Source organism: Pleuronectes platessa, chromosome 14, assembly GCF_947347685.1.
Source record: "Pleuronectes platessa chromosome 14, fPlePla1.1, whole genome shotgun sequence".
Classification (NCBI taxonomy): Eukaryota; Metazoa; Chordata; class Actinopteri; order Pleuronectiformes; family Pleuronectidae; genus Pleuronectes; species Pleuronectes platessa.
The window spans coordinates 11804256-11827812 of NC_070639.1; the positions used below are offsets into that span (position 1 = coordinate 11804256).

Genomic DNA, 23557 nt, shown 5'->3' on the forward strand with positions numbered 1-23557 from the left:
CTCTGTCGCCATTGCCCCCGTTTGATGTGATCCATTTGGCGCTTATCATGTCAGCATCGGGAACACCGTGGCCCCCCACCCACACTACACACAAGATGACTCCGATAAACCCGTCCTACAAGCTTACTCTTCGCCCTGCCCGGACCACATCCATATCTCCTCTGAAACCACACAGGAACCGAAAACTCCCACAGCCACATCCCACTGCACATAAAAGTGGAGAAAAGGATGAAAGGTTCTGTATACAAACAGTTTAAATAAAGAATTACCGCTAATTGCTCTTTAGCAAGAAAAGAAAGCTACCGCACGCATGTGATTCAATCGCTCAAGCAAACTGGGCGCGCTGCTGTGTCCTAAGACCATTCAGATCTCTGCTGACCCTAATTGTTTTATTTTCTCAATGATCCTATCATCTCTTTGATGTCCAAATAAACGTAGAAAATTGAAGTTAATTGCCATATTTGTGTTCGGCAATGATAGCGACTGTTGTTCCGCAGCAGAACATAAACACTTCCCTTTAATTAAACATCCCTCTGGACATGAGGAAGCAGCAAGAGCTTTTTTGTTGTTTTTAACAAGCTCCTTTTTCATCCTCCCTTTATTTGCTGTCACTGTGCAGTATTTTGCCACGGGGAAAGACGGGCAAACAAAAAAGGAAATGAGGAAAATGTATGGTAAAGGAAAATTCCTCAAAAGAAGTCCTCTGTCACTGCTGGAATTTTCTTTTTTTCCTCTTATTCCACACTTTCCGTGACAGAGCCACACAATAAGTTGCAAGGGTCAGTGGTATTGAAACAAAAACAGGGCCGTTCCACTCGGGCCCTGGAACAATGGGAGTGACCCAAACCATTCTCCGCTTTATTTTAGCATTAAATGCCAAGATGCTGTGGCTTTTCTTTGTGAGAAATGACTGTGGACACCTCCTTCACATTTTCCCCTTTCTTGGCCATTTTCACTTCATAAAGCTGCAGTCAATGTGTTTTGTGTGCGGTGAGGAGGGTCTGACACATACTGCGGTGGTCTCAGTCGCTGTCTACATTGGTGGCTCAAGTAGTCCTAGGATTAGGCCTTTGTGTGGAGTGAAAAGGTAAAAGAAGTCACTTATTTGGGCTCAGTCAAGCTGCTGATTTCCAACCCCATTTTGGAAATAAGAGAAAGGCTTTGAAATGCAGTCTCGCTCTCACAAACACTCTCCCTCCCTCACTATAAATCACTAGTGTCCGGCAAATTCATTCATTCAATCATTGCTCCTTTCTCTTCCTTGTGATAACAACAAAAACTTTTCAAATACACAAAAAACAGCCATTCAACACAAACAAAAGTCGCTCACAGAAAGCACAGAACTCATTATCCTCATCATACTGAGATTGGAGAAGAGATTGTGACTTTGTTACGTAAGTTCCCTAAAAACGACCCCAGACCCGGCCTGTAGTCTGAGTCAGGGCGGCAGCTGAGGTGCTGGACCGCATCAGCATCAAGGAAGACCACACACACAAACCCACACAGAGGAAGCTTTTGCTGGCCAGTGCTCGCCATCAAATGACCATGACTGGTATTGCTGAGTGGCCAGTTAAGACAACCACACACATACACACACAAACACGTGTCTGCATAACTTCTGAGGACATTACATTGTCTTACATCAATTTGTAGAGCAGCTTTAACTTAAAGGTTCAATGTTTAGAATTTAGTGACATCTAGAGGTGAATTTTTCGAATTGCAGCTGAATACCCCTCACCTCACCCTCCATTTCCAAACATGAAGGAGAACCGGACTTCAGTTGTCATGAAAACTCAAAAGGTGTTTAGTTTGTCCAGTCTGGGCTACTATAAAAAACATGGCGGCCTCCGTAGAGAGGACCAAGTCCCGATGTAAATATAAAGTGTTTAAGTATAAAAGGGCCCATTCTAGGGTGAAGAAAACAACAATTTGTACAATTTAGATGATTCTACACTGTTGAAAACACCACTAGGATTATTATATTTTCAATTTCTGTGAATAGATCCCCTTTTAACTAAATCTTACACATTGAATCTTTAAACCAGGGTTACTCTTCGCCAAACTTGAGAATTTGACGATTTACATTATAGGAGATTGGCTTTTTGTCCCCCGAATTAAGGTCCCCGCAACATGAGTATTACCCGGACGGACCGACCGAACAAAAGCACAAATCCATATTTTTTGTGTTCTGGTTTTCACTGATTCGCTGAACAACTGTCGATAAGTATTCGTATAGATTCACCTTTTGGCTTCTCACCACTGTGTGTCACTTGTGTTTTTCCACCTTGTTGGAGCACACAATGGCACTGTCATAAAAACAATGGTCAGAGGGGAACTTATGGCACAGCCCATATATTTCCACAGAGGACCATCCCCTGTGTTACAGGTGAACCTGTGTAACGCCTGGAGCCAGTGCATTCTTCACCTCCTCTGTCACCAGCGCGGTAGAGGAGCAGAGAAAGCCGGTGAAATCCCATACCACAGCGCGCACAGTTACGTCAGCAGTTCTCATATCCCAAAAGCCACTGAAGAGGCCGGACACACAATGTGCTACAATACACAGACTCACACAATCCACCCGCCACTGTTCTGAGATAATAGCCATCATTGCTAAGTGTGTGTGTGTGCGCTCCTGTGCTGGGTTGGTGTCTGCATAGACCTGCACACCCACACACGGAAATATTTAGCCCCTCCAGATGTTTGAGTGGGTTTTACTGCGCTGATGATTGACGAGCAAATGTTTATGTGTGTTTAAATGACATTAACACGGCTGAGAGCAGGTGGAGTCTAAGCATAAACATCCTGACAATCTGAATTTGCATGGGTGGTTAAGAAGACCTGTGAATGTGGCCAGGGACCCCACAGTTAGTGGTGTGACTTGGTCAAGAGCCTTCACACAAAATCCTCCGCTGACAGACCCCCATGCTCACCCCTCATTGTCTTGCCCTCCTCCTCCACGCCCTCTGTGAAAATAGAGGCAACCCGGGATTTAAAGGTCAAGTCCGCACAAAAGCCGACGGTCCCGAAAGCCTGAGGTGTTTTTAATTGACATTTCTGTCTTTGTCCCCCATCTATAAAGAGCAGAGAGAAAGAGCCCTTTTTTCCCAATATACTAAATTACTACTAAATGAGACCTGTGGAAGAAATCAGGCTCTGGGGTTTAACCAGGTTCACCCAGCTTGAGGGAATCCCCTTGTTAGGCGGGTATGGGGCCAGTGCTGAGAGGCTGTGAAGTGCTTACTCCACCATAAAGGAGGAAGCTCCGGTGCAAATCCCCGCACAGAGGCAGCCTCTCCCCATAGGGAGAGATAAACCAGTTAGGGCAATTGTTTATGAAGTTTCACTTTATTCCCCCACTGACAACCATTTAAACAATGACTATAGGAAAATGTCCCTCCGCGAGTGAGCAACAATGGTCGGGATCAGTGGCTTTTCTGCCTTTATGATACTTGGATAGAATAAAAAGGGGGAAAATCTTCCTTCCTGAAAGCATTAAAGGGCTGCCCTGTGAAAGACACCTGCAAACAAGAGCAAGAAAAGAGCGCATACAAAAGTGTTTTGTCCAAAAAGATGCCACCTTTGTCCACCGTCACAATCACCTCCCACTTTCTAGTGCAGCGAAACACCCAGAGACAACATCCACAGGAAACATTTAGTCTTATTTTAACACTGATTGCTCATTATATGGACTTTATCATTAGCTTTGTAATCAGTAAATAGAAGACCCAGTATGTATTAATATGTTGGATTGTACGTCATGTATGAAGTACAGTATGTGCCACACAAGTCTGTTTCCAGTCATGACCTATTCTACTTTCCCTGTGTTTTGTTGGACCTTATGGGCCGTCTACAAAGTTATTATTTTACTCCAGCCATTATTCGCCTTATTATCAAAATGAGGGGAACTATAGCAGACAAAAAGCTTTTGTGCGAATGATCTTTTGTGCTTTCAGCATTTAAGATGGCTTTTGTCTAGCGTGAGATGGGTATCTGCCACAAACATCACTCAGGCATTGTGAGGGGGGGATTCTTTTTCAGCACGCCTTTGTTCTATTCTTTGGCCCGAACCAAGGAGCCACGCCTGCTCCTCTACCTCGAATTGTGCAGCGAACATTCCCTTCTTTGTGGTGCTATAGGTGCATGAGCTGGCTCATCTCCGCAGGCTTTCGTGGGAGATGGCTGTCACAGTGGCAGGGTGGCATTTGGTAACCTAACCTGGTTACGCACCAGGGTGGCCCTTGGCTACCGGGCCTGTAAGACCTTACAACCTTAGAGGTGAATTGTGCAGGGAGTAGGCAAGTCCCACTCTGGATGTGATCCACCTGACCCGTCCCCTTCCCCCTTCCCCACCTGCACCACGCACTGAGCTCCACTGCTGTACGCCTGCTGATCACACTTTTTCTCTTTGACACTCAACACATCATCCTTGTAACCCCCCGCCCGCTGCTCCTCCTCCCCACTGTTTTCCTCCACATCTGACCCATCATGCCGTGGCCTTCATTTTCCTCTTTGGCTCCTTTTCTCTCCTCCCAATCACTTGCTCCGTAGTCTCCATACGTGTTCTCAGAAGATGCCGTTTCTGTTGTGTCACATTGAGGGAGCCACGCCCTCAGCCTATGTGCACACTTTTATTAAATCTGTGCAGGCGCTGGGCCGCGCTGCCGGGTAATCCTACAGTAATTGTTTCCAGATTAGGGGGCCCAGACCACAAAGCAGGTTTAGCCAGGCATGAAATGGCCTCCCCATGCCGCAGCGCCAGCGACCAAACCTGCCGAGGTGAGACTCACCTGGATAAAGTCCACAAACGTCCACGGGAGCAGAGAGTCCAGGTAACCGATGTCCTTTGAAAACCTGTTGAGGATTCTTCCTGGGAAACAACACAGACACAAATGAGCAGATCAGATGAGATCAGAGTGGATCTGTGCATGATAGAAGCAAATATTACACAGCAGATTTTCTATTGGATACCAAGTGTTCTATTAGAATTGATGCAGGAAAAACAGATGAAAAAGGTGACGTATAATTGTTCAGTGTGAGAGAACACATGGGGTATTTATTATATGATAAAAATCTAAATCAAATAAAGATTTATAAAGCTTTATATTCTTTAGCTTCTCCACACCCTATAAAAACAATTTTATTTGCTTTAATTAACAAATGACCAAGTGTTAGCAAAGTACCTTTCGACTTATTAGATCGGAGCTTATACACAGAGTGTGATAACAGAAGAAAAACACATGCCAATCTAGATTAAACAATGAATCATTATTTATCTAGCGTTTCATAGAGGCTGCCCTGCTCGGCTGAATACGTAAGGGAACCTTTTGTGCGGGAACAAAAGGGCAACAGAAGCCGCGTACCTGCCTTTATTTTCCGACTGCCAGTGTCAGTGACGTTAATTGAGTTGCCTCCAATCTGCTCAGGTGTTCATTATTTTGGCTAGTGGCTCGGCAGGTGCTGTGGCGGCGCTCCTTTGTCACTCCTTTTGTAACTTTGCCCCCCCTCCCTTTATTTTGGATCCCACAGCACATAAGATTACATCCTGGCTGGGTTCACACACTATTTACTGCAGGGTCAGTGATAGCCAATCCACTTACAAGACAACGAGCAAGTGAGAGGCAAGAGAGAAAGGATCTTTCTATCTCGGTCTGGGAAGGAAGCCTCCAGACTGTCAGAGTGACACAAGTACCAGAGACGTGGCAGCAGTGATACAGCTTCAGTTAAAAGACAAGAAGCTGCTTGTGTTAGGTGTTTATTCTGTGTCAACGTTGCTACAAAATGGCGTCCCGTTTTATAATTTACTAAATAAACCAATTGTTTCTCACAGTGACATGTTGCCAAGCAGACAATAATATCTGTCAGTGGATAGTGTAAATAAAGCAGCATATTGAGTGTACAGCCTCGATTAAGTGAAACCAAACGAGCATGTCGACGAGTTTATCCGGGCTCACAGAAAAGGCCGTGAACAGGGCGGGATGGCGGCGAGGCACGTTGGCTCAACGTGACGGTATTGCACACTCGAGGCGTTGTGCAGCCATAGCATCACTGACCTAAAAGTTGCCTCCCAGCCTCCTGCTCGGTCCTACGGAGGTGGGCCCTGTAATCACCTCTCTCCACGGCCGTAAGCAGCTTACAGCTTTATCCAAAATGTTGCACCCGCCTAAAAACATGCATGCAGACGAGGCCGGGCTCCCCATAACATCCATTGCATAAACCCAGCCAGAGCATTATTCCCCACAACAACCTAGCAATGCTCCAAATCAGCGCTGATTCAAAGTCAAGTGGCATAAGCATGTTGTACACTTGGAGGCAGACTAATCTTATTCACAGTGTGAGTGCCCCTTTAGCATACAGACATCCTGAGGGGAAGGTTCAAGCAAGGGGGCAGAGCTGCTGCTGTACGAGAGAGGAATATCTCTTCTTTAGTCTGGGGAATGGGGGGAGTGCTTGTCAAACTGTCTTTGTGCAAGATCCAATAATATTTGTATGTAATTTCACTGTCTAAGCCATAGATGACCCAAATCCATGCATATTTGGCAAACAATGCCAATAAGAAGAGGCTAGGTTTCTGCGGGTTACATCATACCATGGTTGGAGGGTGTTGGAGCAGAGCACATCACTCAGCTATCAGCTGTTTGACAAGCGGCTCAGTTAACAGAGAGTATCAGAGGGGATGAAGTAAAGGCCTTTCTCCATCCTGCAAGGACTATAGAGGGGATACATTACAGTGATGCAGTTACACAAAGACATTCACTGCATGGCAATGCCTATGAGGTAAGATCGGTGTGGGACAATGGCTTCAATCACCATGGGTGGTTGTCAACAATATCACCTATTGTGCAGAGAGGGGTATAGACGTTTCAGGATATCAGCAGCATTAGTATCAAACAATTTCTCATGGTTTAAGACTCCAGGGGTGATTTGCACCACTTTTTTCAGATTGGGAAATATCAAGCCCTCCCAACTAAGGTGGCCCCTTCAGGTGGAGATATTAGTCGAGCAGGGGCCCCAATCACACCTAAAGAAGTGGAACAGTGGGGTCCGGCTAGAGCGGGGCGTGTGGCAAATCGCTGTTCCCTGTAAACATCAAGATAAGGGGACAACTCAGAGCCGCTCCATGTGTGGGCCCCGGTGCAGTTGGCGGGGCCTTTCAGTGAAGCGAGCACGATAATGAAGGAAGACAGGGGAGGGGGCTGCCAAGGCTGGAGGTGGCACAGCTCACCTGCACTTCCATGAAGGGCCCGCAGCAGCCCGGGGCAGCCTCCCACCGCCGGCACCTTGCTGCCAATACTAATACATTCTAAATCCATTCTCTCCGCTCACACCGCCAGGCTGCTGCAATCTCCTCTCCTTCCCTTTCATGCAATTAAATAGTGGAAGTGCCGAGCGAGGGGGAGCCCTATCAGCCACACTGCACACACACACACGGCTCCATCTCCACATTCAATTTACACACTTCGATATCATCATCCTCTCTGCACTACTCCCTCCACTTTGCTCTCGACACCAGCCGGAGCTGAAATACAGACATTAAAAACACTGCCTCCGTAAACACAATTAGAATCTCACATCACCGGCGACAGAAAATCTAAAGTTCCCTGTGTCGACGGCAGCTGAGTGACACCCGGCGCTGAGATGGCCCCACTATGCCGACGTGAACGGAGGGATGGTAGAGGCGTGTGTGTGTGTGTGTGTGTGTGTGTGTTGTCTGAAACTCCACTCCTTCACTGTGCTGATGAGCTGAAGCCCTGGCCTGCAGTCTCTGAGGGGATTAGCCCACTCAATGACACTAAATTACAGGGATCAACATCAGCTCAACACATCCGCCGCTGTCTGTGCTGCTCTAACTGGATCAAATTTGGATGAACAGCTGTAATAAGACTGTACTTATTAGCAAAATTGAGCAACGCAAATATATTAAGTCGGGCAAATCCACATAATGGAGGCAATTTCAGTCTCGCATTGGGATCGACAGGCTTCCCGCTATCATACAACTTATCGAATAGTATTGTTGCAACATATAAAGGTTTTAATCACCAAAAAGGCCCAACTTGGAAATCAACTATCTACACACAGCACAAAAGATAACACAGAAACAGGATTCAAACGGCACAGAGGCATTCAGCGGCTGATACAGAGGAGCTACAGTGGCTCTCCGTCAATCATAATTCACCGCTGCTGTACTCTATTGTTACAAACCACATTCACAGAATAACAAATAAGACCTTTGTGCAGCGAGGCCTGAAATGGTAACCTTTAACTCTGAGGACAGCTTTCACACACACACACACACACACACACACACACACACTGGGGCCCATTCAGCGACAGCACACACATCACTGACACATGTAAACATTTGTCAAATCCTTAACAACACATCGGCACACAGTCGGAATGGAGTGGACGTGGAAGCAGCAGTGACAAGGTGGTGACAGGTATTTAAAAAAAAAGGGAGAATAAAAGTACTTTAGACAGAAGGGAGAAAAAAATACGTGGAGGAAAGAAGAGAAAACGGAAGCGTTGACAACAGCTGTCTCTGTCTGGAGGTTTGATAAAGTGAATGAATCACCCAAAAATACACAGTGAGAGAATAAAGGAACACAATTCAGTGAAAGTCCTTAAAAGAAAGAGGTCAGGTTCATTCTTAATCTACTGTTGACAGGATAAAAGAAACGGTGTGCGGGGCAGTTGTCTATAAATCCAGTCAGACACACCGTGCTGTTTGCCAGCCTAGAGGCCGAGCTGTAATGACTGGACTGGTCATACAATAGTTACTGATAGCGGCACAACAGCAATCAGATAGCAGTGTCTGTTAAGCCTCTCCTTTGCTGCACTATTAAACAGATTATTACATTATTCAAAGTGTTTGTTCTCCTCCTGTGTGTAGATTACCGGGCAGGGGCACACCCAGATAAGCTGCCAGGTAGTCAAATACGCAACACAACGGCGGCAGTAAAAACAAAAGCCCAAAGATTAAGACCTGTGGTGTTTGCACCAAACACTGCTTCGCAAAGGAAAGCTTTGTTGCTACACCCACTGCTAATGCCAGTGGAAACCGCAAGCTCCTCAACACCCACAAATCATATTTAGACTTGTGTTACCAGCTTATTATGAGTCATTATACAGACTCAGGTTCCCTACCTGCTGAGAATTCCCACCCGAGCTGATTGTGTCGTACATGCACCTCCACTATGAAAAGATTAGGCTGAGTAATTATCTGTTGACAGGTGAACAATGCTGCAGAAAAATTTAAGTTATCAAAGTGGGCCACTCGACAGTTGACTGTGGATACGAGCGGCAGACAGCGCTGACATGATTTCACCTGATTAAAAGAGCGTTTTTTTTAATTAATACCAAGAAAATCGTGTTAAATCAAGAGGAGCAGAAGGCTTCACAAAGGATTCAAACATAACCTGAATTATTCTCGCAGTTTTAATCGCTTGTTATTGAAGGTGACGTGAAAAAACACCTGCCGAATAAAAAGAAAGAAACAGCAGTCCTCCCTGAGTAAAGACCGACATATTTGGAGTGTTTGCTCACTTTTAATATCGTGTCCATCTGTCCACGCCATTGAGCGGGCGGCTACGGCCTGCAAAGCTAATGAAATAATCAAAGATTTATGATACAGTGCACAAGACAAATACGTCTGTATTTGCACGGCTCTCTTATCCAAACACAACACTGTCCAAGATCTACTGCAAACAGTATTTATTCTGCATGACTGTTTGCTTTATTTGTATGGGCTCTTAATAAGGACGATAACACTCCCTCTGCTCATTTTAGAACACATTATGGGTAATATAAAGTCACGTAACAAGTTCTTTTTGTTTTCGACAAACAATCCTTTACTTCCCAAATGCAACTTATATGATGCCAGTTCACTAACAATTAGATCTAAAACCTGAGATAAGCATAAGCCAAAATAAAAAAAAATTATATCATTATATAATAGATAATTTAATTAAAATCAACAACATTTAATTATATTTATACAATTTTTAAAAGTGCATAATATAAAAAATATCTATCAATGTATGTGAATTTTACATTTTATTGTGTCATTTCTTCTTGTAAGATACACAACTTGATAGAAATGACAAACACTAGAGTTTAAGGGCAGCCACACGGATGTTTGTTAAGTGGATCACGACGCCACAAAATCAAGGAACAGTCTGCTCTCTAGTGGTGGGACGTCAAAACAATAACTTCCACAACAAGTGCAAACTAGGCGTCACAATCGGCTCATCGCTCATACAACCCTGACAAATGCCGGGAAAACGGTAATCGGTTATTCAGATGAATAGCTGATGAGGTGGAGAGCGGCTTACCGATTGGATTGATGTCGAAGAAGTGCACCGGGGTCCGCAAGATGGCGGTGAACATGCTGTTGTGCAGCGTTTGGGACGAGCTCACCAGGACATTAAAGAAAACCAAGCTGCGGAGGAAGCCGAAAACAACTGAAGAGGCTGTTAACCCTGAGGAAAGCAGAGGGAGATAATGCATCAGCGCAACACAATGCTACACATGCGCCTGTTCCAATATTAGCTATTAAGATGACATTATTAAGCAAAAACATATGTATTCCACTTCGGGGGTCTTTTAATCAGGATTTTTGACTTGAATGCTGATCCATCACTGTGGATACAAAGGCTGAACGAGGGTAAAGGGTGGGAGTCACACAGGAAGATAATCGGAGCAATCCAACAGCAGCCATCAAGAAAGGCGCCGCTATCTCTCCGTACAGCTGAGGCCCATGTACACATACACTGGGCCTTGAAGGCCTTGGGCCACAGCCAAAGAACTGTGGGTCTGTTCATTGAATGGCGGCGAATTGAGAGCCTCACAGTACATAAAAAGGTATGTGCGCTTCGTGGGCTTCACCTGCGTAAACACCTAGGTACAGGTCAAGGTCCAGCTGCCGAGGGAAGCTGCCATTGAGGTGCTCCGTCACATTGATGTGCTTCTGTTCAGAGGCCCTGCGAGTCGGCCACACAAAAGAAACAACAACAAAAAATCCACAAGGACAAGTAAACACAAGGAACAAAATAAAGCTGCAACATGAAGGCAAAGGAGACAAAACACATTTCTCCCATCCTAAAGTACAAGGTCAGTTTCAACAAATGACAGATAATGACAAAAACTGTTTTTGTTCAGTTGTCTTCCATCAAAATATCAACCACTTTCAGTCTGTGGGAAGATGTCAGTTCGGCTCACAGGACCTGTTATCCATCTTTTTTCTTTTTTTTTATTAATTTGGTCCAGGGTGTAAAAGAAACAAAATCTCACCAGCAAGCAAGCCACCAGTCCTGCAGCACGAATGTGATCTACACAAAAATGACAAAAAATGTTGACAGCAGAGAAAAACAAAAATAAAATCTCATTAAACGTCTTATCTTGGCGATTATTCCGCTTTATATCAAACAGAGACCGAAATCAAATGAAGAAAAACTCACATGTGCTAAGGCATTGAGTAACAGGAGCACCAAGAGGACCAGGATGTTAGCACCTGCCAGGAAATATTGCACATACAGACGCAGGCCGACGTTTCCCTCTGAGCGCGTCTCCTCCTCTGTCGGTCGCACGACCTGCAGACAGACGCTCGTGTCAACCAGTCACTCAGCACCGCACAACATCAAGCTACAACCGACAGGGAACTGTGAGTATCTTCTGCTCTCTAGTGGTCGAACGGAGGCACAACTGGCCTTTTCCCCTCCACCACGAGATGCTTAAAAATACAGATGGCAAGTGATTTGAGCTGTTCAAACTCAAAACCATGCCATTAAATAAATTACTCAAAGGTCTGAAATGTACCTACCGCTGAAGGTGGCTCTCCTCCTTCGATCAGGGAGTGACGGGAGGAGGAGAGGGAGGACAAGGAGGACATGGAGGACATGGAGTTGTCAGACAGTGTATGGGGGAAGCGGGAGACAGTCCCCGGGATGGGAGTTGTTCCTCGTCTCTCCTCCTCCTGGTTCTCCTCCTCCTCCTTCAGCAGGGAGGTGAAGTCCAGTCCGAAGCCCTGCAGCTCCCTGTAGGTCCCTTGTGCCACCATCTGGCCCTGACCACGACAGAGAAGAGAAACTGACGTGATATTCAATCTGAAGAACATGTGTCGCTCCCAGTACTGATGCTATCGATGCACACTCATCTCATAATCGGATGTCCTAATAGAGGCTTCTCTATTAGTAATTAAAATAATCTTTATAGATAATATATATATATTAATTAAGTACGAGAGTAAAATCCATCACAGAATTTTAGCGTCCATGTAACATAGTGGTGTTTTCCCTTTTTATTATTTACTGATAATCAGGGTGATGTGGACGCGGATTGATCAGATCTGTAAAATCTGCTATAGCTATTATTTACTATTCTGACTGCAGCTGCAGAACTCAGGTAACTACCAACCTTTTAGAGAGAGAATGTGTGATTCTCATGATGCAGACTTTGGGTGTCGAATTACTAAAAATGTTGCTATGAGGCAGAGACTATACAGTGGAATCAAACAATACTAAATGCTGTGTTTAAAATATTTTTTATAGAAAATACTTTGAGTACTTAAAGCGTTGTATCAGTATTGTCAAGATATTTTTAAACTGTGCTACATGCTCAAAACAAAAATGCTTTAGAAATAAAATAACATGAAGGACCACATAAAATGTGCAAGGAATAGTGGTAGAGAAAACATCCGACATTGTCCCCTTAGTCGACTTAAATAAATCGGTATTTCTGACACTGCCCGTAACTCCTTCCACTGGGTTGTTACTACAACTGCACATTGCTTATTGCGCCTGTGTCTAAGTGACTAGTAACAGTTTCATCCCTTGTGTCATTGTGAACAATTCTCTTGGACATGAAATGTTCACTTGATACAAACACAATTAAGAACATACCTCCTTTAAGACCACTATGTGATCCGCAGCCTTCAGATACTGCAGTTGGTGCGTCACCAAGATGCGAGGCTTCTTCCTCAAAAGTCCACAGATGCACCTGAGTAAAACAAGTCCTTTTGAGAAGAAAGGACAAACTGTGGATGAAAACAATGGGGGAAACTCGTTGAACCAGACTTACTCTTCAAAGAGGTGCCGGCCCACCTCAGCATCCACAGCACTGAGTGGGTCGTCCAGCAGGTAGATATCTGCATCCTGATACACTGCTCTGGAACACACACACACACACACACACATATGTATGAAGGTTAGCTTGGTCAGACACACCACAGATAAAAATTACTGTAAAGTTATTCAACACACCTGGCTAAACTAATCCTGGCCTTCTGTCCTCCGCTGAGGTTGGCCCCTCTGTCCCCGACCATCGCCAGGTCACCACCTGGCAACAGGTCTATGTCCTGAGCAGGGTCCAAGTGCAACTTTACCAGTTATTCACATTCACACCGTGGTCATTGGAGGTTACACGTGCTAAAACTGTGCAGATAACTGGCCGGTATAGCGTGAAAGTACAACGGGAAATGGGATTATTTGGGAACATGACTCAAAGTGATTCTCACTCTCTTGAGGGCGCAGGCTCTCAGAACTCGATCATACTTCTTGGGGTTGAATTTTTTTCCAAAAAGGATGTTGCTTCGAATCGTTCCGGGTAAAATCCAGGGCTGCTGACAAGTGTAGCTGAGCTCTCCTTTGACTTTGACTACACCGCTCTCCTGACTCAGTTCTCCCAGGATGGCACTGAGAAGTGAGGACTGACATGTACCAACAAACAAACGCACATCATTAGTGTCTTTGTCGTTATAGAAGCAATGTTTCAGAACAGGCTGACGCCTATATAACTTTATAAAAACTGCCCTTCAGTTAGAAACAATTTAATATGTACAAATGTATTGGATTTAAGTTCTGGTATCCCTCTGCTCTTCCATGAAAATCCCAAATTAGGATGAGCACACTTCCAGGAAGAGAAGGAAGCTAAAGCAGCTTAAATACAGCACGCAGTGTGAGCTTTACCAACTGAATGAAATAGGAGGGGATCAGCTGATCCGTCAGCATATGTGAGCAGGCACAAGGATCTGCTGCCGTCAGCTGATGTGCTGGATCGGGGCTACGCTTGAAGTCGTGACCGGCCTGGACTGAAGCTATGCTCACCTTCAGCTGTCCAATATCTGCTGGCAGTTGCCATAACAGCCACACTTACAATAGAGTGTCCAGTGGAGGAGGTAAACAGACTTAACAAACTGGCTCAGGGTCAATGAGTGACACGGTGCTGCTCCAAGCAGCAGGATTTGAGAATATACAGTACGACTTAGGTTAAATATTGTTTCACAGGTATGGGTGTCATGTGGTTCCATGAAGAATAACCTCATGTTGACATCTGGTTCACGCAACTCTGGTGAAGCCAACCACCCCCTGTTAATTCTCTCTTTATTTAGGAATACACAGATTCTTTTAATTTGGTTTCCGTGGCGACATGTCTGTGTCAACACACTGGTAGTAGAGTAGTAGGGAGTAACCATAGCGACTGGCAGCGTGGTGGTGGCGTTGATGGAATAAAAACTGGGGAAAAGGTCCAAGAAAAGTTTCTGATGCTAAAAGATCGAATAAACCCGACGAGTAAAGATTACAGACCAAAATAGAAGAATAAGGTCATGACGACTGTTATTACTGTCACGGCCAGAAGGGGGAGACAAAAGCCCTGCAGATATTAGGACAACTGGGTTTTCCTGAAACTTCTCCCATCAAACACATACATAACAGAAAACCAAAAACTGCTCACAAAGCATCGTGTCCCAGTATTATTAGAATAAGTAGTGGTATAATTCCTTGTTCAGTTAATAAAAGTGTCAGGTAAACAATGCGTTATGTAATTTGAATTCACGAAAAATATTGAAGGTCTCTTTGTTTTAGTCAACTTTGCCTCATTTGCATTTTATATGGCATTTAAGCCGAGTACGCTCATGTCATTCATGGTAAATAAAGTTGATTTTACAATATGAACTGGTCAGACAATCCGTCTCAGGTTTAAAAACACGTGTGTGCATGAGAATAAACCTGTGACTAGGGAACAGACCTGACCTTTCCAGCACCGACAGGTCCAATTACTGCCAAGAGCTGCTCGGGCCTCACAGTGAAAGACACATTCTGTAAAGTTGGATTCTCTATCATCTGTAAAAAGAAAAAGAAAATGAACTTAGACACGGCCATGTCCTGACTATGCAATACGGTAAAGTCTGGTTTTCCCATGGATTTAACTAACTGTGTAGCATGTGACACCATCAAAGCTTAGACCATCGAAGCATCTAAGGATTACTTGATGTGATACATATTTAAGATAAAACAGTGAGACCCATTTTCCATATTGCTCCTTACTTTATCCCAGTAGCATATTAAATCCTGAATCTTCACCACACAGTCCTTCTTCTCCACCCCAGGAAGTCCCAGATGTTGAGGAGCTACTTCATCCAGCAGCAGAAAAGTCTTTGAGGAAAAGTCAAATTCAGAGCTTCAGTTTTCACAGACGATAACTAACACGCACTTTACGTAACTCTGTCTTCTGACGTGGTGAATTTACCTGAATCCTTTGGATGCTGATGAGAGACTCCGAGACCTTCTCTATGGCGAAGGGGAAGAAGAGTGTGATGGTGAGCCGGACGGCCCCGTAGAGGGAAACAGCCATGAACACTCTGCTGGAGGACAACGTGTTCCCTGTGAGTACGTAAACGCACACGGTGTTGAAGATGATGATCTTGCTGGCGACGAAGAAAGACGCCATGTTCAGGCCACGCAGGTAGGAGCTTTTCATGATCTTAGAGATTTCCATTCTGTGCAATGACAAGACACGTCCATCAGAAAGTGCTCTTTTATGTATATCAGTATTGTTTATTTTTCGCATCATATACGACTAGTTGTTTGGTTAAAAGAGAGATTTGCTACTTTTCTCTTTAGTAATTTCCTTGAATAAACGACAGAAAATATCATCGATTACCTTCTGATCTCATCCACCAATGCAACGAAAGGCTTCTCCCACCCGTACATCTTTATCACACGGATCCCAGTGACGACTTCATTCATCGTGCGTATTCTCTCGTCTGTTAACACTGCTGTTTCAGCCCTGCAACAGCAACAGAGAACATTAGCAGTGATGGCGCCAGTGCAACAGCAACTTACGATATCAGGAAGAGTTAAAAAAAGTGAATTCATTCTATTTAATAGGGTATTTATTTCAATTAAATCTATTTCTTTAAATAGAACAATAAAATTCGATTGTCAATCCAATTTGGTTCATTTATTTGAATTTACTCAATTAAATGAATACAACTTGAGAAAGCAGGAAAATGTTTGATTAATCGGCTGCATGACTACAGACCTTAGTCTAGAGAACAGACGTCCGAACATGGTTTGTACCGGCATCAGGAAGATGAAGACGGCCATTCCCGCAAGGCATGATGGGCCGATCGTATACATCAACAGCCATACCACAGTAGCTGCTTGTAGGGGGGCAACCCACAAAAAATGCAAGTACAAGGTTACCTGTAAAATAAAATAAAATAAATCATATATGTAAATGTAAGATCTGGAATATTGAACTATTAAGTCAAATGTAAAATTTACGATAATCACCTCATCAAATTTGTTGACGTCATTGGAAACAAGGTTGACAATTTGTCCGGTGGTAGTTTTGGCAAATGCCTTGTTGTTAAGATGCAGAGCCTGTGCAGAACAAAAGAGTTATATCAAGTTGTAAAAACAACGGGAATTATTTAAACACAGTGACGGACCTTCCGATAGATCATGTGACACATGGCCACACGGATCTTCATGCCTGCTCGCTGGACATGGTAGAAGTAGAGATGATGGAGCACAGCCAGGATCATGGCCGACAGTGAGATGCCTGCAGCACACATGTAGGCCTCGTGGACTGCAGCTGTGTCGATCGGCTCATTCCTCTCAAAGTATTCGATCAGCTTCCCGAGGAGCATCGGCTGAATCACCTTGATCACTTCCTGATAGAGAGTGGGAGGCAAGCCAGACATTAATGTGCTGTATTAAAACACATCTCAATGTTTGGTTTCACTTGGTGACAACACTGTACCTCTATGAAGATGAATATTCCGATTAGCGAGTAGGATTTCCAGTAGCACCGAACAAGAACTTTGGAAAGTTTCGGCGGGCGCATTTCTTTCGCCGCCTGTTGAACTTCGTGATTCCAGTACCTTCGAAAAGAAGTGACAAGAAAAGCCAGAGTTACATTTAGTCACAAGTCTTTAACAAATAAAACTTAGTCAAATTAACACAATGTAGGTTATTCCCATGAAAACAATGCTACTGAAAGCTTCTCATAAGGAATAGCTTGTACTTATTTTAAGTAGCATAACCGTCAATATACAGCTGGTGAGGATGTTACTGGCATAGGATCAGTACTAGTACAACAATTTAATATTAAATATGTGGTTGTTTACATACATGCTGCTACGCAATTCAGTATTTACTCATGTAGTTCAATATTTCTGAGACCAACATAAAGAGAAAATATTATCAAAACTTTATTTTGAATTTTAAAGTAATTCATTTGTTAAAATGTCCTTTGTTGAGGGTTTAGAACAGAGGGAGTAACACTTTGTTAAGCCCTATGAGACATTGTAATTTGTGAATATGAGCTATACAAATATAATGTAATTGATTGATAAAGTTAATCAAATTAGTTGGCTATTTTAAATCATGTCATTTAATTAAGAAGTTCATTCCATTCACTTGGTTAATTAATAATTACTTCATTTTATCAATTTTATTCAATACAAGATTTATATTAGTGTAGCCAGCATATTTATTTTTGGCAAATGCTATCATCCATCTAGTGGTCAATCATAAGGTTTCTGTTCCTGCATTTTGGTGAAGACAAACCAAGTTGTAAATAGCTGTAGTGTTTAATAATGGTTATATTTCAGTAAGAAAACTGTAACTGCTACGAGCCAACTGCACTTAAAGCCACAATTAAGCCCTCAACTCGCAGGGCTCCTGCCGGACTCCCGTTGTGTTCACACACAGATTTAAAGTAGCATATGGCTTCTCCTGAGTCAAGGTCAGTGAGGGGGAAGAGCCCCCTCTCGTGTGACAGGTGGGAAAGTACTATTTATATATACAGTAAGTAGGTTCCTCTCCACACAGAACAACAAGTCGATGTCCCAGGTCGTGGTCACTCTGCTATTTAGGGAGGGTCCAAGCTGAGGAGAGTCAGGAAGTGTTGGAGTCACTAGAGTCTCTGGTTGGCTACAATTCTGGCTGTAGTCTCCTTAAGGAGAAGTGGTCATTTTAATATTTATAAATCATTTGTGGGAGTTAAGCTCTGAGTGTGGTTTACACATAGGTAGGAGAGTCAGAGCTTTCTTCTTACTATTTTCCTTCAGAGGCACAGTTATCTTTTATGACTAGAAACCTTGCTGGGTGGATGTCAAGAGAGGCCTCTCTCATCTAAACCCGAGTCCTGTGTTCTTAGTCGACATCCACAATAGAGTGTGGCTACCCGACCCGGGCCAGTCGGGACCCCACAGGCCACAACGAGTTTGGACAAAACATTTGAAATTATACTTGAGCTTGGGTCGGACACGTTGACTGCGCTTTTTTACATTGCACAGGTTGATAATCTAGGAAAACATGTAACCATATGTGTCAGGGACAGGATTACACAGTTGAGCTCATATCAACTGTATCAGGCTCTGGTTCGGTTCTGACTCAAAAAACTTGCCCGTCCAGACAGGGTCGGTTAATTCTGTGCGGCTGGAGGAAAAGCAAAATGAGACCTTAAGTTAATGTGATCCACCTTTAACCAACAAAGAATCTTTGTCTCGGGTTCAGGCGAGTTCTGACAGAAGAATTCAGCCCGAGCACTATTGTGCAGGTAATAGTAAATAAAGTAACTACGGAGGTGGTTGGTTCAGTTTCTGGTACCATAAAAGGTCCTGAGGTAGACCCTCCATCATGAAAGTCAATACTGAGAAAGGTCAGTCGGTATTTTTGCATGTCTTCCTGAAAACCGGTGAAGTGGGGGGAGAGCTGCAGTCATGGTAACCAGGTCTTAAGGGCTTTGCTGGTACTGGCAGGCCGCAAACCTGCTTGTGCAGGAGTCACAAAGCCCATATTCTCATTGTGGGAGTTGGATAGAGAAGACGAGCATGACCGTGTTTGAACACTAGATTATACGGCTTGATATCAAAGGGCGACTTTCTGTAAAATGAAGATTACTGTGGTGTCTATATCCTGTCAAAGAAGAAAGCTGGAAATGTGCATCTCAATACATTTAGATGACACTGAAATACATGTAAATAGCAAAAAAACTAAAGTATATAATGTCATACCACTGTAGTTCCTCCCCAAGTCTATGGGACGCATCCTCGGGGAGAACTTTATACATGTCATCTTCCTCCAATTTCCTCTTGTAGCCGATTCTGAACAAGGGATTCAGCCAACTGGAAATAAAAAACATATAGTGGTGATTATAATTATGAAATGACAGACATTCATGGGTAGTAAGTGCACGTATTGAAGTACTTTTTACTGCAGTATGACTCGGTAGGGCTGGGCAGTAAAACAATATCTATTCTTGTCACAATCAAATTTGAATCAACAACAATCGACAATATGGCATATAATGATATAGTGCTTAGTCATCTGCAACCACAGTGAAGAGCCATAGTTAGGAAAGCTGTAAAATGTTTCAAAGTGTTTCTCATTCAAAAATGTTTTCAACAGAATATGTGTGTCATGTGTCCCCAGCCCTAGTTCAGATGTGAATCCTGTGGGCCACTTTTGTTTTCCTGATTACTAAATGCTGCATATTATATACCCTCATTACATAAATAGATATACAGGATAAATAATATATCAGAAACTTTCTTAACGAATCACCTGAACAAGCTGCCACATTAAAATACCATGAAATGTATTGACACAGTTTAGTTTAATTGTGCATGTGATGAATAAAGACAAATGCTTGAAGACGGACCCTTCTTCTTCCAGCTCTTTGTGACCGATGTGCACACAGTTTCTCCTGCTCTGCTGTCAAACTGCTGGATTTAATTCAAACCATAGTGCAGCCTGAGCTCTCTCCTCTCCGGTGTGGGTCATGATGTTTTTCACGCATGGACGGATGCTCCGCGGCTACCTGCCACTTCACACCCAGGGGACAGCCTCTCCACTGCCCGTCACACAGGAGAGCTCTCTCCATTCAACTCTTGTCAAACACGGCTGACACCTTTTTCTTACCAGAAGAAAATCTTGGAGAGAAGATTAGCTGAGGCCGACGGATTATCCTTCGCCTCCTTCCGAGGAGGTTCCATGCGCACCAGGAGCTCAAGAACCCAGCCTGAGGAGTCAGTCTGCCGGCTGTGTGGCAGGAGGGATACCGACTCAAGACTCAAGAGAAGAAAACAGTGATAAAAAAGCGTCTGTAAACTCCAACAGTCTGTCAGTACTTCACCTCTCAGGACTCAGGGATTATTCCACTAGTGAGCGCGATGCTGCGTAAATCCCGCCCACCGCCTCTGGATTGGCCGACACGAGTGTCCATCATTTCCCACCACATGGACTCCGTCCCGTCTTTATCCAATCGTATTTAGTTTTACTTCTTTTAGGGAAACGCTGGTGGATTTGTTTTGGATTTGCACACAGACTAGAAGACCTTTGGACCCGTGGTGAAATAGGAGAGGGATGCTTAAATGAAAAGTAAGTCCACACCTTGCAAATACTTTTACAATTCAAATTAAAAGACTTGAAAAATTTTCCTTCATCACACACCCACAGGAAAGTTGGGCAAGGAAATCAAGAAACTGTATCAATAACTTAATAATAATATTAATAGGACCTTCAAAATAAAACTAAAAGAGGCTTGAGGTCTTATTTGATTTCATACTGTTGCTGATATAGACTCGAAGTCAAAACACCTAAGAAGTGAGTTACTCTTCTTAAATCTTCCGCTGTGATCGATAGAACCAATATATCTTTTCATTTATCAGTGTATGTAAACCACAATTTAGTGTCAGGTCTGGATCAGGCAACATCTGGGTCACACCTGCAAAATAAGCACAGGGAAACAGGATGTCATGTTATTCAATGAATAAACACAAGATTTTCATTCATTTAATCAGTCATTTAATTTCCCTGGATCTGCACTGATTGATTCATTACCTTAAAGGATGCCACAGATAACATGATAGTTGATTTTGACATTAATATATAACATTTATCAACCAATGTCCAGACATTTGAAATGTCTTTCATACATTTTCCTAATCCCATACAATTATAAAAAGAACTTGTTTTCATTTGGAAAGGTGAAAGACGAAGATTAACAAACAGCAACTAAAAAGATCTTTGGATGTGTCTTAAAATATCAAACATATAAAAGGAGAAATACTGTATATTAAACAGTGAGTGAAATACCATCCTACCATTGCTTTGCTTGCTCAATAACAACATTTGATTCACCTTAAATTAACATCTGTCCACTACATAATACATTTACTGTGGTTGAATTTAACAGAACTTTGTGTTTGTGACAGAACCTGAAAATTTGTATCACCCAGTCTGTGTCTCCTCCCGAATCCAAACTCTTCTCCCCTTTGCAGTTTGCCTCCAAAATTCACTTCCTCTTTTCATCAAAACTACATTTTTTGTATTCATCTAAATCCAGAGAAGCTAAATGCATCACAGTGAAACAGTGTTTTATGTAAAATACACATGTCTCCTCTCCAACAGTGGTTGTAACATATGCTCGTCGACTTTAAAAATCTTTAGGATGGAAAGTAAGCTGCCGGCCTACTGAGACAATAAGGATCACAGACCCTTAAAAACATGACCCTTAAGGATTCAGTGGTTTTTATTTCAAAGATGTAAATTTTGACTGTTGGAGAAACCTTTAAATAAACATGAGAGTGTATTTGATCTTGAATTAACTTCAACCACAGAGCAACTTTTGATCTTGAATTAACTCTCTGCAGAAACAGGGCATTGCAATATAAAGCAGTGAGAAAAGAAAAAGTCCCTTTCATGCAAGTCAAGAGTTCAGAGATCAACAACCAAACATGGGATGAACAAACAATAAAGGATCTGTGAATGTTTCAGTTCAGCTTTTCCTCCGTTAGTGAACCGAACAAATCCACAGAAGATGTCCGATGAGGAGAGTGAGAAGCTGAGAGTGTGCAGGACTGACCTCATGTCTTCATACTCACAAGTGAGAGAAGCCCGAGTTCCAGTGTTTGTTCAGAAACAAACCTGCAAGTGGCACTGCTGGAACAGATGATCTATGAGACACACTCCTCTCCATAGGGAGGCGCTATCACGAGTTCTACTCTTCCATATTTACAGTTAGAAAGGCGGGGCCAGTCCAGAGAATGGCAAAATCTCATTGGCAGAACGATGAGTAGGCGTGGTCACAGGTTTGGTTATGTGTGAATAAAAAAAAGCAGGTAGAAAACTAAAGCAACAGGAATGTAAATGAGAATACAAATTTTCATTCATCTTAATACAAAAGCATCATATATTCAAACTTAATATTCAACAATTATATTTTATAATGATTTTATGTCTTATGTCTAATAACATGTATTCTAAGGTAATACATACTTTATAAGTATAAAGTAGTATAAGGTATAATATATAAGGTTACTATAAGTACACATACACAAAGAATGTTCTAATAACACATCCATGATTGTCGGCCTGTTGTTCAGAGTGGCTCCAGACAGTTTCAGGTGAGACTCAGTGAATGAGAGTGAAATAATATTTATCAAAAGGTGATTATTTAGATTAAGAAGTTAAGAAGATTCATATATATGGTAAATTTAATAATTTTTTCCAACTTTCTCTGATTCTGAAAAAAATTATAAATTCCTACGTAGTTATTTTAGATTTTTTTAAGTTTTCTGGATTTATGTCCAACAGTAACGTGAAGCTTTGTTTGCTCAATCATGAGTCGTGTTGTTTCAGTTAATATATGTGTTGGGTACTTTATACACTCACCAAGATTTCTATTAGAAAACTGTACACCTATTTATATCTGCAGTTATTAATCATGTGTGATGAAGAAAACCTTACTGATACGGGTCAGGAGCTGCAGTTAATGTTCACATCAACACTGAGAATGGGGCGGAGGAGATGGGATCTCAGTGACTTTGACCATGAATGGTTTGCGTATTTCTGAAACTGCTGATATCCTGAGATTTTCACACAGGACAGTGAGTCTGTCAAGTAACTAAATGCCAGGAGAGGAATGGCCGGACCCTGTTCGAGATGTCAGAAGGGCCAACTCAGATAACCACGTTTTTACTGTGGTGAGCAAGAAAGAATGACACATGGGAGCCTGAGGTGAACGAGCTACACTAGCCCTCAGGTTCGAGACCAGAAATCTGAGGCTGCTGTGGACCCAGGCTCACAAAACCTGGACAGATGAAGACTGAATAAAATGCAGCCCGGCCGGATGATCTGGATTTCTGCTGAGGCTGCAGATGGTAGGATCAGAATCTATCATAGGATATGACTGTCTGGATACTGTCCCATATAATTCAACTCAATTGATTATCACCCAAGTCATCTGTTACGACCTTTGGGAAGAG

The 23557-nt window shown here is 43.0% G+C and overlaps 1 protein-coding gene across 1 annotated transcript in view; it reads right to left on the reverse strand.

Annotated features, from left to right (window-relative positions):
• Positions 1–20424, reverse strand: part of LOC128455970 (ATP-binding cassette sub-family C member 4) — a 37650-nt gene extending 17226 nt beyond the window's left edge. Inside the window, exons 1-20 of the mRNA XM_053439956.1 lie at positions 20211–20424; positions 19304–19414; positions 17044–17164; positions 16730–16954; positions 16572–16661; positions 16318–16481; positions 15937–16062; positions 15523–15772; positions 15321–15428; positions 15027–15116; positions 13511–13702; positions 13257–13351; positions 13075–13161; positions 12897–12993; positions 11819–12061; positions 11457–11588; positions 11290–11327; positions 10885–10979; positions 10332–10478; positions 4788–4867 (exon numbers count right to left, since the gene is read on the reverse strand). Of these exons, the coding sequence (XP_053295931.1) occupies positions 4788–4867; positions 10332–10478; positions 10885–10979; positions 11290–11327; positions 11457–11588; positions 11819–12061; positions 12897–12993; positions 13075–13161; positions 13257–13351; positions 13511–13702; positions 15027–15116; positions 15321–15428; positions 15523–15772; positions 15937–16062; positions 16318–16481; positions 16572–16661; positions 16730–16954; positions 17044–17164; positions 19304–19414; positions 20211–20284 (2565 nt within the window). The 5' untranslated portion in view covers positions 20285–20424. The remainder of the gene's footprint in view (positions 1–4787; positions 4868–10331; positions 10479–10884; positions 10980–11289; positions 11328–11456; positions 11589–11818; positions 12062–12896; positions 12994–13074; positions 13162–13256; positions 13352–13510; positions 13703–15026; positions 15117–15320; positions 15429–15522; positions 15773–15936; positions 16063–16317; positions 16482–16571; positions 16662–16729; positions 16955–17043; positions 17165–19303; positions 19415–20210) is intronic.
• Positions 20425–23557: the final 3133 nt, after the last annotated feature.